Source organism: Phyllobates terribilis, unplaced genomic scaffold (assembly GCF_046119375.1).
Source record: "Phyllobates terribilis strain yellow unplaced genomic scaffold, ASM4611937v1 Scaffold_3__8_contigs__length_932513732, whole genome shotgun sequence".
Taxonomy (NCBI): Eukaryota; Metazoa; Chordata; class Amphibia; order Anura; family Dendrobatidae; genus Phyllobates; species Phyllobates terribilis.
The window spans coordinates 621699593-621717401 of NW_027362763.1; the positions used below are offsets into that span (position 1 = coordinate 621699593).

The 17809-nt window shown below is 42.8% G+C and overlaps 1 protein-coding gene across 1 annotated transcript in view; it reads right to left on the reverse strand.

Moving 5' to 3' along the window:
* SYNJ2 (synaptojanin 2) overlaps positions 1 to 17809 on the reverse strand; it is a 573751-nt gene that overhangs the window by 361234 nt on the left and 194708 nt on the right. The window contains exon 5 of the mRNA XM_073671522.1: positions 11267 to 11350. Coding sequence (XP_073527623.1) covers positions 11267 to 11350 — 84 coding nt within the window. The remainder of the gene's footprint in view (positions 1 to 11266; positions 11351 to 17809) is intronic.

Genomic DNA, 17809 nt, shown 5'->3' on the forward strand with positions numbered 1-17809 from the left:
GCCTGCACATGAAGAAAGAAGCATAGCGAATCAGAAAAACTATACTACATTTCTAACTGGAGGTATTTGCTAATATTGTTATTATTGCACCTACTACATATTGTGATGGGACCTTAGATATTGGAATACCCCTTCAAGGCAGAAAGACAAACAAACAAGCAATGTTTGGTGACATCCATGTCTTCCAGACTTCAGGCAGTCATTTCCTGCAAAGGATTCTCTACAAAATATAAAAAAATCAACATTTTATTTGCTGTTAAGTTAATTTTTCCAATTACTTTTGAGCCCTTGAAATGAGGAGGCTTTATAGAAAAATGGATGCAATTCTTAAATGTTTCACAGTGTTTTTGTTCAACACCTTTAATTAAACCTGAAAGTCTACAGTTCATTTGCATCTCAGTTGTTTCCTTTTAAATCAAAAAGAGTGGCATGCAGAGGCCAAATTACGAAAATATGGTCAGTGTCCAAATATTTCTGGACCTAAGTGAATATCACTGTTCGTACAGCAGGTGTGTTTTTGCGTGTATTTACTGTGCATACAGCCATGAGTCTGCGTGTAATGTTTGAGTACATAATGTGTGCATGCTGTAGAGCTGTGCGTGTTATGATCTGCTACAGAGACTAAGGAAAGACAGGAGATCTGTCCCTACAATAGAACTAAACTAGATCCCTACGATGTAACGGGGAACCTGATCCTGCGATCAGACCCGCTAAAGTCCTCGGCTAGTCTGTACGAAGACCTATAGATGTGAGGGAGGAATCCCTACAAGAACTAGGGACTGGGAAAAGTTGGACACCTCCTAGCAGAAATCGTAGCAGTCAAAGACAAACACACAACAAAAAGTAAAGAGGTCAGAAGACCTAGCAAAACTAACAGAGAACGGCACAGAGCACCAAGCTAGCTCAACAGTAGTAAATACAAATGAAGTCCAGCAATGCCAGGAGGGCGGAGCCGGATTAAATAGGCAAAACTGGTCATGTGACCAGCAAACTAAAAAAAACCTAACAGGAGAGTTGTAACAGTGCGAATGTGTAATATGCATGATGTAGAGCAGTGCAGATGCTAAAGAGCTGTTATGCGTATAATGTGGATGCTGCAGATACATGTGTGTTCTGACAAGGTCACTGTCAAAGTACTGGAGAGAAGATGTGTAACACTAAGATTGTTAGTTTCAGTGATATAAACATAGAAAAAGTGTTCCAGCACACCAAGTATAGAAAGGGGTTAATCAGCCATCTTAGTGCTAGCGTGATTAAACACCTGTAGAAAGGGAGGAGGTCAGAGGATAAAATCACAGCCTTTCAGAGCATTTGGTGTAGGGAGGCCCTGGAGGCGCAAGTTCTGGAGCTGTGGTGTGCATGTTAAGGAAAGCTAAACCTGGGATTGTTGTGTTTCTGAAGCGGGCGGTTACCCGTAGCAACAAGGACTGTGCCATTTGTTATGGTTATGTGTTGTTTTTCCTGTTAGGCCCGGAAGGCCGTGTTTGGTTTTGTTAACATTGCTGTAGTTTATGCAGTGCTCTTAATAAACTCAGCAGAAGATTTAAAGAGACAGTGTTCCTGTGTGCCTCTCTGTGCAACCAAGTGAGCCGATATACCACAGTGTATATTGTGAATGCTGCAGAAAAGCACAAGCAGGAACTGGCTGTAATTAATAATATTGACACCTTCACTTATTTACACCACCAGGGAAGTTTAAATTATCAGTCTGCCAATGTGAATTCAAGTGTTAATAATACAAGTGTGACATATTGAATTAGACCTGAATTTAATACTATGTATACAGTCTGCAACTTGTCATCTATGATCATCACACTCTAATCAGCATGTCCATTTGTCTATTCTTCTTGCAGGTACGGCACCCAACTTTCCATGTGTGTGAAATACCTTACCTCTCTGTGCTCACTAACAACTCAGTATGTTTTTAAGCTGACCACCGCACGACCCCTATTCAACACTTTTCTTTTCTTTATGACCAGCCTGTTTTATTATGCTTGTGTTATATCCTACATCAGGCCCAACTTGTAATTATCTGATAAAGATGGATCCGAGGCCTCTCTCCTCTGCTTAACACCTAAATGCATCTGCTAGCATATACACTGTGAGCACTCAGTCTTCTGATGTAGTCTGCCAGTGTGAATTCACCAAGTGTGAATAATACAAGTGTGACATATTGAATTAGACATGAATGGGAACTGACGGAAACCGAAGGAAATGGAGTACCCACGAAAAGTAAACAATGTTTCTGTTAGCTTTCACTCTCTCCACTATAGTAAACCACTTTCTACTAATCCCCCTAATCCCTACACCAAGTAATGAACTCTTCATCTCTCCCTCCATCCTCCCCATTCATCTCACCTCCTCCTCAGAACTATTCCTCAACATACACTCCTGTATCTCCAAACACAGACAGCCACCTCATGCCCTCTCCTCCTCCCACCTGATAACACTTTCCCTGCTCCTTCTAACTGCAGGCGCTATCTCTTCAAATCCTGGCCCTCCTCAGCACATTCCCACAGTCACTTCCACCTCCTATCCACGATCTGTCACAAACGCTCGCAACCTTTCGAACCTTATATCCATTCGCCTATGGAACGCTCGCTCCGTCTGCAACAAACTTGCCTATATCCATGATCTTTTCATTACTAACAAACTTTCCTTTCTCAGCATCACAGAAACCTGGCTCATCCCCTCTGACACAGCCTCTCCAGCTGTACTTTCATACGGTGGATTCCACCTTTCTCACACCCCGCTCCTGCAGCAAGCATGGTGGAGTAGTAGGCTTTCTCCAGTCAGATAATTGCTCATTCACCCAAATGCCACTGCCGTCCTCCGTTGCTCTCACCTCTTTTGAGGTGCATTCTTTGCGCATCTACTTTCCCTTCAATTAGCTGTCATTTGCTGCCCCCCCAGGGCCAGTCACCACTTTCTTCGACCACTTCACCACCTGGCTACTTAACTTCCTTTCAGCTGACATCCCCAGTATCATAATGGCTAACTTCAACATCCCCATTGACACTTCCCACTCATCTGTCTCTAGGCTTCTATCCCTCACTTCCTACTTCGGCCTTGCTCAATGGTCTTCCGCCCCCACTCACAAAGATGGCCACATACTGGACCTCATCTTCACTTGCCTCTGTTCCATATCTAACCTCTCTAACGCTCCTCTACCTCTGTCTGACCAAAACCTACTTACATTCTATTCCTCTCCAGGAGCACAATCCCCACTCCATAAACTTGCACACCCTCTCAAAAATCTCAAACACCTTGACATACACTCACTCTCTGAATATCTTCTCCCTCTTACAGGCATAAATTCATTACACGATGCAGATGCTGCCGCCGCTTTATACAACATCACAACAGCTGCAGCTCTCGATTCCGTAGCCCCCTCACAAATACCATAGCTCGCACAAACAGGCAACCCTGGCACATCAACCTGACTAAAGAACTGCGAAGGGCCTCCAGGGTTGCTGAGCGGACATGGAAAAAGGTCCCACTCCAACGAGCATTTCATCACATTCAAACAGTCCCTCACTTCTTTCAAGTCCACATTTACTGCAGCAAAACAAACCTACTTCTCATCTCTCATATCCTCCCTGTCTCACAATGCTAAACAGCTATGAAACACTTTCAATTCTCTCCTCCGTCCCCAGGGCCTCCTCACTCTTCTCTCATCTCAGCCGAAGACTTTGCCTCATTCTTCAAGCAGAAAATTGACACCATCAGACAAAGCTTTTGCCTAAAGTCCCCACAGCCCCTCCTCATATCTACTCAACCTTCCTCCTCCAAAGCTTCTCCACCATTAAGGACTGTCAAACAGGCAATCTCTGCATGTATCACAGCTGGCTAACAGCCATGACACTTGCAGGCGCGGCAACATTAAAAGAAATGAAGAGCATGCCAAAATACTCGGAGAGCACCCGAGCTTGCTCACCAAAGCAGTTAATGAAACCTACCCGCTCATCACTACTTCCCACCTCATCCCTAACCTTACCACAATCCTCATCCCAACCCTAGCCCACCTTTTCAATCTGTCACTAAAAACTGGTGTCTTACCCCCAAATGCTTCAAACATGCCTCGATCACACCCATCCTCAAAAAGCCTTCCATCGACCCATCCTCTCTGACTAGCTATCGCCCCATATCACTTCTCCCCTTTGCCTCAAAACTACTGGAACAACACGTTGATTCTGAGCTGTCCTTCCACCTCTCCTCCTGCTCCCTCTTTGACCGCTTACAATCTGGCTTCCAACCGCATCACTCCACTGAAACTGCCCTGACTAAAGTCACCAATGACCTACTAAGCGCCAAATCCAAGCTAGACCTCTCTGTCCTTCTCCTCCTCCTGGAACTGTCAGCTGCCTTTGACAAAGTGAACCATTTCATCTTACTACAAACTCAGCTCCTGGCATCACAGACTTGGCTTTATCTTGGATCTCCTCATACCTAACAGACCGGACATTCAGGGTCTTCCACTCACATACTACCTCCTCATCTCACCCCCTATTTGTCGGTGTCCCCCAACTTTCAGTTCTAGAACCCCTGCTCTTTTCCATCTACACCTTTGGTCTGGGACAGCTCATAAAGTCCCACGGCTTTCAGTATCATTTCTATGCTGATGACACACAAATCTACCTCTCTGGACCGGATATCACCTCCTTATTAACCAGAATCCCACAATGTGTGTCTGCTATTTCATCCTTCTTCTCTGATAGATTTCTAAAACTTAACATGGATAAAACTGAATTCATCATCTTTCTACCATCTCACTCAACCCCCCATCTGACCTATCCATCATAGTCAATGGCTGCTCACTCTCCCTAGTCCCGCAAGCTTGCTGGCTTGGGGTAACAGTGGACTCTGAACTCTCCTTCAAACCACATATCCAAGCCCTTTCCACTTCCTGCCGACTCCAACTCAAAAATATCTCCCAGATTCGCACATTCCTCAACCACGAATATGCAAAAACACTAGTGCATGCCCTCATCATCTTCCGTCTCGACTACTGCAACCTCCTGCTCTGTATCCTCCCTTCCAACACTCTTGCACCCCTCCAATCTATCCTAAACTCTGCTGCCTGACTAATCCACCTGTCCCCCCGCTATTCTCCGGCCTCTCCTTTCAGTCAATCCCTTCACTGGCTCCCCATTACCCAGACACTCCAGTTCAAAACCCTAACCATGGCATACAAAGCCATCCACAACTTGTCTCCTCAATACATCTGTGACATAGTCTCCCGGTACCTGCACACAACCTCCGATCTTCACAAGATCTCCTTCTCTACTACCCTCTTATCTCCTCTTCCCACAATCGCATACAAGATTTCTCCCGTGCATCCCCCCTACTCTGGAACTCCCTACCCCAACATATCAGACTCTCGCCTACCGTGGAAACTTTCAAAAGGAACCTGAAGACCCACCTCTTCCGACAAGCCTACAACCTGCAGTAACCACCGCTCCACGACCTATTGTATCCTCACACATCCCTTGTAGATTGTGAGCCCTCGCGGGCAGGGTCCTCTCTCCTCCTGTACCAGTCGCTGACTTTTATTGTTCAAGATTATTGTAATTGTTTTTGCTATGTATACCCCTTTCACATGTAAAGCGCCATGGGATAAATAGAGCTATAACAACAAAAATAATAATTAGCAAATATTCTTTTCTATTTTGTGTTTAAATTTTAGGTACGTGCTAAAGTTCCAAAAGTATGATAAATATCCACTTAAAGGGAATCTGACAGTTGATCCACCCCCCTAAGCCATGTATCTGGGCATGTAGGCCATAGGAAGCTGAATAAAATAATACCTTGATATCTGCGATCCGATGTCTTTTTTCAGAGAAATCCACGTTTTTACTTATATGTAAATGTTCTCTTCCAGGCTATGGGGAGGATGTTGTCTGGAAGATAATTCCACCTCGAGAGCTTATTTTAAATAGAAAGGGGGGCGCTACCAGTGTGATACAAGTAACTAACACAGAACAGGAGAAATTAACTTTGTCTTCTTGCAAACACATTTGCAGCTTTCTGAGCTCTACTGTATAGCAAATTGCACCGTCTTCCTGTGAGCTGGAAGCTGAGAGGAACCTGCAGATGTGTCAGTTATAATCACACACAGCTCTGCAGTGAGATCAGGAGAGCAGAGAGCGGCCATTACACATCACACTGGTAACTAAGGTCTGGAGGCAGAGTTCTCTTCCAGGCAGCGTCCTCCCCATAGCCTGGAAGAGGTCATTTATATAGTGATAAAAGATAATTTCTCAACCAATAGGCATCTAATATGAGACATACAGGGAGGACTTTTTTCAGCTGTCTATAATCTGTATGCCCATAATAATAGTTTAGATAGGTCATTGGTGACAGATTCCTTTTAAGAAATCTGTATACGGTACAGACCAAAAGTTTGGACACACCTTCTCATTTAAAGATTTTTCTGTATTTTCTTGACTATGAAAATTGTACATTCACACTGAAGGCATCAAAACTATGAATTAACACATGTGGAATTATATACTTAACAAAAAAGTGTGAAACAGCTGAAAATATGTCTTATATTCTAGGGTTCTTCAAAGTAGCCACCTTTTGCTTTGATGACTGCTTTGCACACTCTTGGCATTGTCTTGATGAGCTTCAAGAGGTAGTCACCGGAAATGGTTTTCACTTCACAGGTGTGCCCTGTCAGGTTTAATAAGCACTATTTCTTGCCTTATAAATGGGGTTGGGACCATCAGTTGTGTTGTGCAGAAGTCTGGTGAATACACAGCTGATAGTCCTACTGAATAGACTGTTAGAATTTGCATTATGGCAAGAAAAAAGCAGCTAAGTAAAGAAAAACGAGTGGCCATCATTACTTTAAGAAATGAAGGTCAGTCAGTCCGAAAAATTGGGCAAACTTTGAAAGTGTCCCCAAGTGCAGTTGCAAAAAGCATCAAGCGCTACAAAGAAACTGGCTCACATGAGTACCGCCCCAGGAAAGGAAGACCAAGAGTCACCTCTGCTTCTGAGGATAAATTTATCCGAGTCACCAGCCTCAGAAATCGCAGGTTAACAGCAGCTCAGATTAGAAACCAGGTCAATGCCACACAGAGTTCTAGCAGCAGACACATCTCTCCAACAACTGTTAAGAGGAGACTTTGTGCAGCAGGCCTTCATGGTAAAATAGCTGCTAGGAAACCACTGCTAAGGACAGGCAACAAGCAGAAGAGACTTGTTTGGGCTAAAGAACACAAGGAATGGACATTAGACCAGTGGAAATCTGTGCTTTGGTCTGATGAGTCCAAATTTGAGATCTTTGGTTCCAACCAGCGTGTCTTTGTGCGACGCAGAAAAGGTGAACGGATGGACTCTACATGCCTGGTTCCCACCGTGAAGCATGAAGGAGGAGGTGTGATGGTGTGGGGGTGCTTTGCTGGTGACACTGATTGGGATTTATTCAAAATTGAAGGCATACTTAACCAGCATGGCTACCACAGCATCTTGCAGCGGCATGCTATTCCATCAGGTTGGCGTTTAGTTGGACCATCATTTATTTTTCAACAGGACAATGACCCCTAACACACCTCCAGGCTGTGTAAGGGCTATTTGACCAAGAAGGAGAGTGATGGGGTGCTACGCCAGATGACCTGGCCTCCACAGTCACCAGACCTGAACCCAATCGAGATGGTTTGGGGTGAGCTGAACCGCAGAGTGAAGGCAAATGGGCCAACAAGTGCTAAGCATCTCAGGGAACTCCTTCAAGATTGTTGGAAGACCATTTCCGGTGACTACCTCTTGAAGCTCATCAAGAGAATGCCAAGAGTGTGCAAAGAAGTCATCAAAGCAAAAGGTGGCTACTTTGAAGAACCTAGAATATAAGACATATTTTCAGTTGTTTCACACTTTTTTGTTAAGTATATAATTCCACATGTGTTAATTCATAGTTTTGATGCCTTCAGTGTGAATGTACAATTTTCATAGTCACGAAAATACAGAAAAATCTTTAAATGAGAAGGTGTGTCCAAACTTTTGGCCTGTACTGTAAATACCAAGTTATTTTGGCAAGCCCAATGGTGTATACTGTGAAACGGTATGTTCAGCATTGTCCTTATTTATCATTATTATTGGGATCCCTCCAATCAGGAGTAGAAGCAATTTCATCAAGCTGAGAGGCAGAGGGGAGAACTTTAAAAGGGTTTTTCCCAGGAACAAAAGTTCATTTTAATCAACATCTGTGTCTGACCATGTAAGGAACATACCACAGCTCCCGGGCAGGGGAGGAAGCAGAAGACAATACAGACATTACAGCAGGGGATCACAGAGGAGTCATTTTGGGAGGTAAAATAATTAAAAAAAAAAAGGCAGTGAAATATTTAACCTCCCAAAATAAATCTGCTGTGATCTCCTGCTGTAATGTCTGTATACTCTTTTGCTTCTTCCCCTGCCCGGGAGCTGTGGTATGTTCCGTACACGGTCAGACACAGACAATGATTAAAATGAACTTTTGTTCGTGGGAAAAACCCTTTAAATCCCTATGTCTTCCATGTTTAAGTGGCACAATAACAAAACACTAAGTCCCTATAAATGTTATTAAAAGTGGGTAATGACATGTGCCTTCCTTTAAGTTCAGCATTCATCATATTTGGTATATGTTATTTGTGTGGTAAATTTATTGCTAAGGCCAGAGTCACAATAGTGTATGGCATCCGATATGATATGTTAATGACACTCCTGCTCTGCTGCGAGTGTGAGCGGAGTGTCAGTGCTCTGATCCTCTCGCATGAGAATTCATTTCTCCATCGCCTTCATTGCCAATGTCTGAGGGAATCGTGCTGCACTCGGGTGATATCTGAGTGGAACGCAATGTTTCACACGCACCAAGAAACTTGTATGGGTAGGTGCAATCAGATTCATTGATGCAATCGCAGCGTGCCAAATCAGCATGAGAAAATAATCGCAGATGTGAGCTACTTTAACATTCGTTTGATTACATCGCAAGTGGGAGCGAGCTCTAAAATCTAAATAGCATCAAATATTTTGCCATATACATACATGATGTGTCAGCACACTGACATTTAGGGTATGTGCGCACGATAAGTATTTTGTGCAGAAATTTCTGCACCTCTTGGCAGCAAAAACTCAGCGGAAATTCTGCACGTTTTTGGTTCGTTTTGATGCGTTTTTGCCAATGCATTACATAGGAAAAACACAGGCAAAAACGCACAAATAATTGACATGCTGCAGATTGTACTTGAAATCCTGTCAGGAAAATTCCTGATCATGTGCACTGATCTTCAAAATTCTCACAGGCCATGCTGGCATAAGGATTAACATGCATTTTTCAGGCCAATTCTGCACGGAAAAAAAAACGCATAAAAAAAAATGCACAGTGTGTACATAGCCTTAGTGGCTAAGAACTATCCATGTTAAAAGGTACAGGTTTTGCGCTCTTTGATGAAAAAACGCTAACTAAGTACCTTTTACGTTTTTAACGTTTGCAGTAACATTGAAGTTCATGTATTCATTAGTCGCAGTGTGCGGAAGCATCATATATGTTAGTATATTGGCCACATAGCATATTATACGCTAACAGTGTGCGGCCTTATTTTATTTTTTTGTGTAGGATATTCAGAGCAGTCATAAAGAAGCGTATTCTGAGAAAAAAAGCCAGCAAACTGCTGTATATACAATGAATATCACAAGCGGTGAATCCTCAATCTAAGAGGACAAACTACTAGGTGGACGGATATCTTTCTTTCAAACTGGCTGCAGTAGGGCTTATAATTGTACTCAATTAAAAAAGTGCTTTCTGCTCTGTGAAATTATTTACTACTTTGCAAGCACTAAACTAATACATTTTTCACCAAAATTTACAGATAAGGATGACAAGGTAATATATGAGAAATATTTCATACTGGATATGTGGTAAATGTTTGATCATTGGTGATTGAACCACAAGGCCTACCAACACTCAGACAACTAATGAACACAGTAATCAGGTATTTGTGAAGAAGAGCACAGGGAAACAGAGGACGGGCATGTGCAGAATCTGCTCTGGCGGTCTGCGGGAGTTATGGTAGAAACCGGACTAACATCGTCGACAGTTAAGCGGAGAAAACATCAATACAGTGTAATGCAGAAATAACTAAACTGTCTGGTCTTGAAGGTCCAAAATACTCAGGAGCACAATTGGTTAAAAGGAATCTGTCACCAGATTTTTGCTTCCCTCTCAGAGCAGAATAATGAAGGGGCAGACAACCTAATTCCAGTGATGAGCCACTTGATTGTCTGCATGCTATCAGTTCTCTGAAAGTCCATTGTACATGGGCAAAAAGTTGCCAATCAGTGGTGGCGGCGGGGTTATGAAAAGCAAAAAAATATGCTTGAGTACTTGGCAGCAGGTTTACTAGTCCTCTAGTGATAATATCACCGTTTTGAACAGCTGGAGATTATCAAAAATATACTAAGCAGTCCAGTAAGTGATATCACTGAAATCAGAGTCTCTGTCCCTACATTATGCTGCTCTCAGATTAGGTGGCAAAAATCTGATGACAGATTCCCTTTAAGAAGCTTCAATCTCTAAAAAATTCCCCTTGAATGTGTCACGGCATTGTTGTAAGATATCCTCGGGCCAGGGGCTCCTTCCCTATCCCTAGAGCTAGGGTTGTCCTAACTATCTCTGCTCCCCAGATTACTTCTGATGGTGAAGATGCAAGGGCCATGTGCCTTGCTGAGCTCTTAAATCAGCCCTTTTCTGTCCCCTCCCCCACCAAGGGAAGTGGGAAGTTGTAGTGTATAATAATACATAAACAAGACTAAAAAGGGAAAGACAGAGATGAATGAAAATACCAATCATGAAAATATACACTCACAAACAACAGAGTGGAACATCAGGGAGTTAAGGAAGGGAAAGCCAAATAGGAGAGGATGAGGATGTGCACACAGACAAATCACCAAGTAACAGCCTTTAGAACAACACTCGCCTCCTCAAAGAACCACCTCCAACTCCAGAACCAGGCAATATGAAACTAACACTTGCAATCCCTGTTTGCCAGAGGCCAGTATATATAGCAGAGGGGAGTGGCCAACACTGAACAGCTGAGACTATTAAAGCAGTTAAGCTCCAGAAGCGCTCAACTGAACAGATTAACCCCTGGACTGCTAACAGAAAATTCACGGTTTAATATGATGGTGAAGTGCTTCTGATCAGTGGAAGAGAATGTGAAAGCAGACATCGCGGTTTTCTGGCCCCTCTATGTCGTGGTAAACCCGTGACAGAATGACACTTTACCTGTAGTCCTGGTTGTTCCCAAAATAACGGGACAGATCCTCTGATTTGAACAAAGGAAGAAACATCATCATCCATGTAGATTGTCTGTAAAACAATGGCACATGCAATCACATATATTGAGAGAGATGTATAATGCATCATATAACTACATTTTAATAAAATTATCTGATTACAGATCAGTCTGCTCTAACTTTATTAACCCTACTTCTGTAATCTGTCAGTAAGATCTATCTCCTCCCTCTCCCCGAAACTGCATGTAGCATGCGGGTATTTGATATTTCAATCAATTGACACCTTTACATCTTCTATCTCCATTGCAGATTGTCAGTAAAAAACACCCAGAATAAAGTCCTCCATCTTGGATGCTTCCATTCCCTCCTGCTGCTGCTCCTCCGGCCATGATCGCTCCTCCTATGCACACCAGTAAGTACTAGGACATGTATAGAAGGGGTAACCCGCTTTTTATGAAGTTAGGGGCCCAGTGGATCCTCCGGCAAGCTAGTTATCCCAGGAGCTCTTCTAGCACACTTCCACTCACATGTCCGGCCAGGCCACGCCCCCGACTGTGCAGTTTCTTAATAGCAGATAGGTCAGGAATGCAAGCGGGATACGAGTGTAGTGTCAGAGTCACTGCCAGGGGACGGAGGAAGAGTGCAAGGATGCCTGCCTGTATATCAGCCATGTCAGTCAGAATACCTGCCAGTATACCTGCCTGCACCTGCCGTGCCTGTCCGTATACCTGCCTGCACCTGCCGTGCCTGTCTGTATTCCTGCCTGCACCTGTCGTGCCTGTCCGTATACCTGCCAGCACCTGCCGTGCCTGTCTGCATACCGGCCTGCACCTGCCGTGCCTGTCTGCATACCTGCCTGCACCTGCCGTGCCTGTCTGTATACCTGCCTGCACCTGCCTGTCTTTATACCTGCCTGCACCTGCCGTGCCTGTCTGTATACCTGCCTGCACCTGCCGTGCCTGTCTGTATACCTGCCTGCAGCTGCCGTGCCTGTCTGTATACCTGCCTGCAGCTGCCGTGCCTGTCTGTATACCTGCCTGCACCTGCCGTGCCTGTCTGCATACCAGCCGTACCTGCCTGCACCTGCCTGTCTGCATACCTGCCTGCACCTGCCGTGCCTGTCTGCATACCTGCCTGCACCTGCCGTGCCTATCTGTATACCAGCCTGCACCTGCTGTTACAACTTACTTTACCTTTGGGGGTCAACTGCTGTGTGTCCATGGTCTGCCCTGGAGTAGTATCTGGCATCCATCCAAATCCAAGTCTAACCCCACCATCAGGGGCTCTAATAAAGAGTCGGGTGTTCGCTTAGTCAACCCCCTCCAGGCTCTCCTCGGTCCACCACTGAACCTGTTACAACAGGCTAAACAAAGCAAGTGTAAACTAACTTTGCACAAATGTTGCTCAGGCACTTCCCAACAGTTAAGTTGTAAGTGTCTCCCAGCTATTGGCTAAGGACACTTTAGGAGAGTGTACACTGTCTCTTTAAGAGACAGGAAGCATGCATGCACCTAAAGCATGCTGCCAGGAGAAGTGGCAGACATGCACAGACCCTAGAGAGCGGGAAAGGAGGCAGGAGACGCGGCCAGTGTGGTAAGTCGGCGTCCTTGTTAAGGGAAGGGAGAAGAGGCATGCAAGAACACCGGCGCTACATAAAGACCTGTGATTTTTGGGGGCCCTGTTAAGAGATTTTGCATCTGGGCCCACAAGCCTTGCGAATGGTTATAATGTATTTATTTTTCCATCGACATTGTCATTTGAGGACTTGCTTGCTACAAGATGAGTTGTGGTTTTTAATGTCACATTCATTTTACCATTCAGTGTTCTGAGAAACATGGTAAAAACAAATGAGTTTTGTTTTTAGATCAGTCATTGAATGGTAAAAATGACCTGGCAAAGTGATTCTCCAGTGCAGCATACAGTAATTACAGCAATACACAATTTACAGTAAAAAAAAAAAGATTCTGAAGTTTGTTTTTAAAAAGAAATAAGTACCCCTTTGGTTTGTGTCGCTATTTTCTGAAACCTGTAATTTTAAATTTTTCTGTTGATGGAGGAGTTGCGAGATGGCTTGTTTTTTGCATGCTGAGCTACTATTTTCATTGATACTGTATTGGGGTACATTACTTTTTTTTTTATGGCCTTTACTTTTTTCGTACAACCAACATTTATGGATGAGGCCTCAACAAATATGTTTCTTTTTAGCTCTTTTTTAATAGAGAGAAAGACTTGTATTTTATAATAGTTTTTTTTAAATTTTTTAACTTTATTTTTTTAGTCCATTTCAAGGGAACCAGCAGTGGCATTTCAGAGAAAAACATAGTTTAATAGCCACCGGGGACTGAGTTGCACGGGAGACTAGTCAGGTAGGCGGGTCTCCGGAGGCTTCTCCCCGCCTGCTTCCCTTGAGCGACAGGTCTCTCTTTATACATGTACACAGGGAAAGATCTGTCACTCCAGGGGAGCGGGCATGAAAACCCTGCCGGGTATCTGCCTGTCCGACTAGTCTCCCGTGTGAATTGGTTCCTGGTGGTTATTAAAGTTTGCTTTTTTCTGAAACACCACAACATTTCAGAGTTAAAAATATATGGCTAAAATTGTGCAACTACTGTGTGATACATGCTGTCTGTGGATCTGGCAATATGCATTAGCAGTCAGGGTCCCTTTTAAGGGGTTCGAACCTTCGATCGTTTAAATGAGGTGCAAAATCCACAGAGCCTATTCAGTCCCCTCCCATGTCAGGGGAAGGTCGTCTATGTAACGACCATACCATGATATGTCGTCATGACAACATTTGGGTCACCAGGAGGCAGGACAATACTTGGGTCTTGCGCAGTGCATGACCAAAGTAATGTCTCCCCTGTGTGCAGCGTTACAGGCTGCATTGCATAGGGAGCTGCTGCTCTCTATGCTATACAGCCAATCAGGCTGCAAGAAGTGAAAGTCCCACAGTGGGACAATGGGTAAAAGTAAAAAAAAAAAAGTAGGAAAGTGAAAAAAAACTAGTTAACCCCTTTAGTGAACATGGTAAAAAATAAAAATAAAAAACAATGCTTTATCATCATACCGCCAAACAAAAAATGGAATAACACGCGATCAAAAAGACGACTGTAAATAAAAATGGAACCGCTGAAAACGTCATCTTGTCCCACAAAAAGCAAGCCGTCCTACAGCTCCATCATCTGAAAAAAAAAAAAGTTATAGATCTCAGAATAAAGCGATGCAAAAAAATAACTTTTTCTAGAAAATAGTTTTTATTGTGTAAAAGCGCCAAAACATAAAAAAAGATATAAATGCGGTACCGCTGTAAACGTACTGACCCGAAAAATAAAGCTGCCTTATCAATTTTACCACGCGCGGAGTGGCATAAAAAAAAAAACAGAAAAACAATTCCAGAATTGCTGGTTATTGTTTATTCTGCCTCCCAAAAATCGGAATAGAAAGCGATCAAAAAAATGTCACATGCCTGAAAATGGTACCAATAAAAATGTCAACTTGTCACGCAAAAAACAAGCCGTCACAAGCTCTCAAAATATGGCGATGCAAAAAATAGTCTTTGCAAAAAAAGTGTCTTTTAGTGTGTGACAGCTGTCAAACATAAAAACCTGATATGAATCTGGTATCGCTATAATCGTACCGGCCCGAACAATAAAGTCGTCTAATCACTTATACCACACGAGGAACGGTGTAAAAAAAATAAACTCTAGGGTTAGGGTTGTGCTAGGGTTAGGGTTGTATTAGGGTTGGTGTTAGGGATGTGCTGGGGTTAGGGTTGTGCTAGGGTTATGGTTGGGCTAGGGTCAGGGTTGAGCTAGGGTTAGGGTTGGGCTAGGTTTAGGGTTGGGCTAGGGTTAGGGTTGGGATGGGGCTAGGGTTGAGCGATGGTGAGAGTTGGGATTTTTTCAAAAGTAAAGAAAAAAAAAAATGATGACGATATGGCGACCAGTGTTGAGCGCAAGTGCTCGCTACTTGAGATTGCATCGGGTGCTCAGGTATGCCCTGAGTATCGTGGGTGTTCGAGTCACATGCTCGAGTCTTTGCCCCATATGCTTCGCGGCAAAAAAAAACGTTGTTGGGATTGCCTGCCATGCACGAGTGATCCCTGCGTGTTTTTTTTGGGTGTCTAACAACCATGAAACATGCGGGGCAGGGACTCGAGCAGGTCACTCAAGAACCTGTGATACAGGTTGCACCCAATGCAAACTCAAGTAGCGAGAACTGGCACTCAAGACTAATGACAACTTATTCAATATGATGACCTAATGTTATCAAATTCTGTCGTACCTCTGGGTTCAAAATGTACACTATACCCCTTGGTAAAATCCTTGAGGGGTCTAGTTTCCAAAATTGAGTCAATTGTGGGGTTTTTCACTATTTAGGCACATCAGGGGCTCCTGAAATGCGACATGACGTCCGCTCTTGATTCCATCCAATTTGGCGTTCAAAAAGTCACACAGTGCTCCTTCCCTTCTGAACCCTGACGTGCGCCCAAACAGCGTATTTTCCCCACATATGGGGTATTGGCGTACTCAGGAGAAATTGCACAACAGTTTTTAGTCTCCATTTTCTCCTCTTATCCTTGTGAAAATAAAACATTTGGGGCTAAAAGATCATTTTTGATGAAAAGGATTTTTTAATTTTCACGGCTCCATGCTATAAACTTCTGTGAAGCACTTGGGGGTTAAGGGTGCTCACCACACATCTAGATAAGTTCCCTGAGGGGTCTAGTTTCCAAAATGGTGTCAATTGTGGGGGTTTTCCACTGTTTAGGCACATCAGGGGCAGATCCGCTAATTATTCAAGCAAATTTTACATTCAAAAAGTCAAATGGCGCTCCTTCCCTTCTGAACCTTGCCATGCGCCCAAACAGTGTTTTTTCCCCAAATATGGGGTATCTGCGTGCTTAGGGGAAATTGTACAACAAATTTTGGGGTCCATTTTTTCCCGTTACCCCTGCAAAAATAAAAAAATTGGGGTCTAAAGTAACATTTTTGTGAAAAAAGTTAAATGTTCCTTTTTTTTCATCCCCATTCAAAAAATTCCTGTGAAGCACCTAAAGGGTTAATACATTTTTTGAATGTGGTTTTGAGCACCTTGAGGGGTGCACTTTTTAGAATGATGTCACTTTTGGGTATTTTCGGTCATAAAGGCCCCTCAAAGTCAATTCAAATGTGATGTGGTCCCTAAAAAAATGGTTTTGCAAATTTTGTTGTAAAAATGAGAAATCGCTGGTCAACTTTTAACCCTAATAGCTCTTTAATAAAAAAAAAAATTTGGTTCCAAAATTGTGCTGATGTAAAGTAGATATGTGGGAAATGTTATTTATTAACTATTTTGTGTGATATCTCTCTCGGATTTAAGAGCATAAAAATAAAAATTTTGAAAATTGTGAAATTTTCCAAATTTTCGCCAAATTTTTGATTTTTTCACAAATAAACCCAAGTGATATCGAAGAAATTTTACCACCATCAAGAAGAACAATATGTCAAGAAAAAACAATCTCAGAATCAGCGGGATCCGTTGAAGCGTTCCAGAGGTATTACCTCATAAAGTGACAGTGGTCAGATTTCTAAAAATTGGCCCGGTCATTAAAGTGCAAACCACGCTCGGGGGTAAAGGGGTTAACCACCGGTAAAGTCAAATTTTCTTGGGCCATTGTGGTAGAGTTGTTGCCTCTTTTATGTTTCCTACCCCTACTCCTCCTCTTCCGTTTTTTTGACTCAGAAACGGATCTATGCCCACTATAGTTTCCTTTATTAGAAATTGTATTGTGTCTGGTAGCACTAGGAAGAGGTATTCTGCTGAGGAGTCGGAAATATCTCTAGAAGCATTAAAATCAGAGCTTTATATACATGACTCTGTGTCCATAAAACTCACTTTCTCGGAAAAACACTTTTTAGATTGAGTGTGTCTATTGTTCCCATGGTGTTTAATAGATTTTGAGAGATGTCTGTTCTGTTTATTGCGTTTCCACAAATGAACTTAAATTCTTGAATAATCATCTCTATCTCTTTCCACTTTATTTTTCTTTATAGAACTGATTTTATCTTCTAACAGAGCTATTTTTTTCATACATTTGTTTAAAATCTCATATTAATTTATAAGTAGAGTATTCCTTCCCAGACATTTTAAGCTGCTGGATGTCCTTTTTAATTTCCATTAGTGATTCCACCCAAATTTGACTTTACCGGTAGTTAATTTATTTAGGTATATACTCATTGAATCACAACTTCAGCTACTGGCTAAAGACCTCTCTTTTTCTCCTACAAACAAGTTTGATATCTACAAGACACTATTAGATGTGAATAAGTTTGCAAGAACCCTCACCTAGCGCTGTCATTTTATAAATGATGCAGAGTCCTCTGAGCAAGAGAACGCTCTGGATGAGCCAACCATTTTCTATGGGACAGAAATTTCAAACAAACAATTTTGAGGAACAATGCTCTATATTGGAACTACAACATCTAGCAAGTGAGTCATTGGACAGTACAGTGAACTTAAATCAATTCTAAAAAAAACAATCCTTACTTTT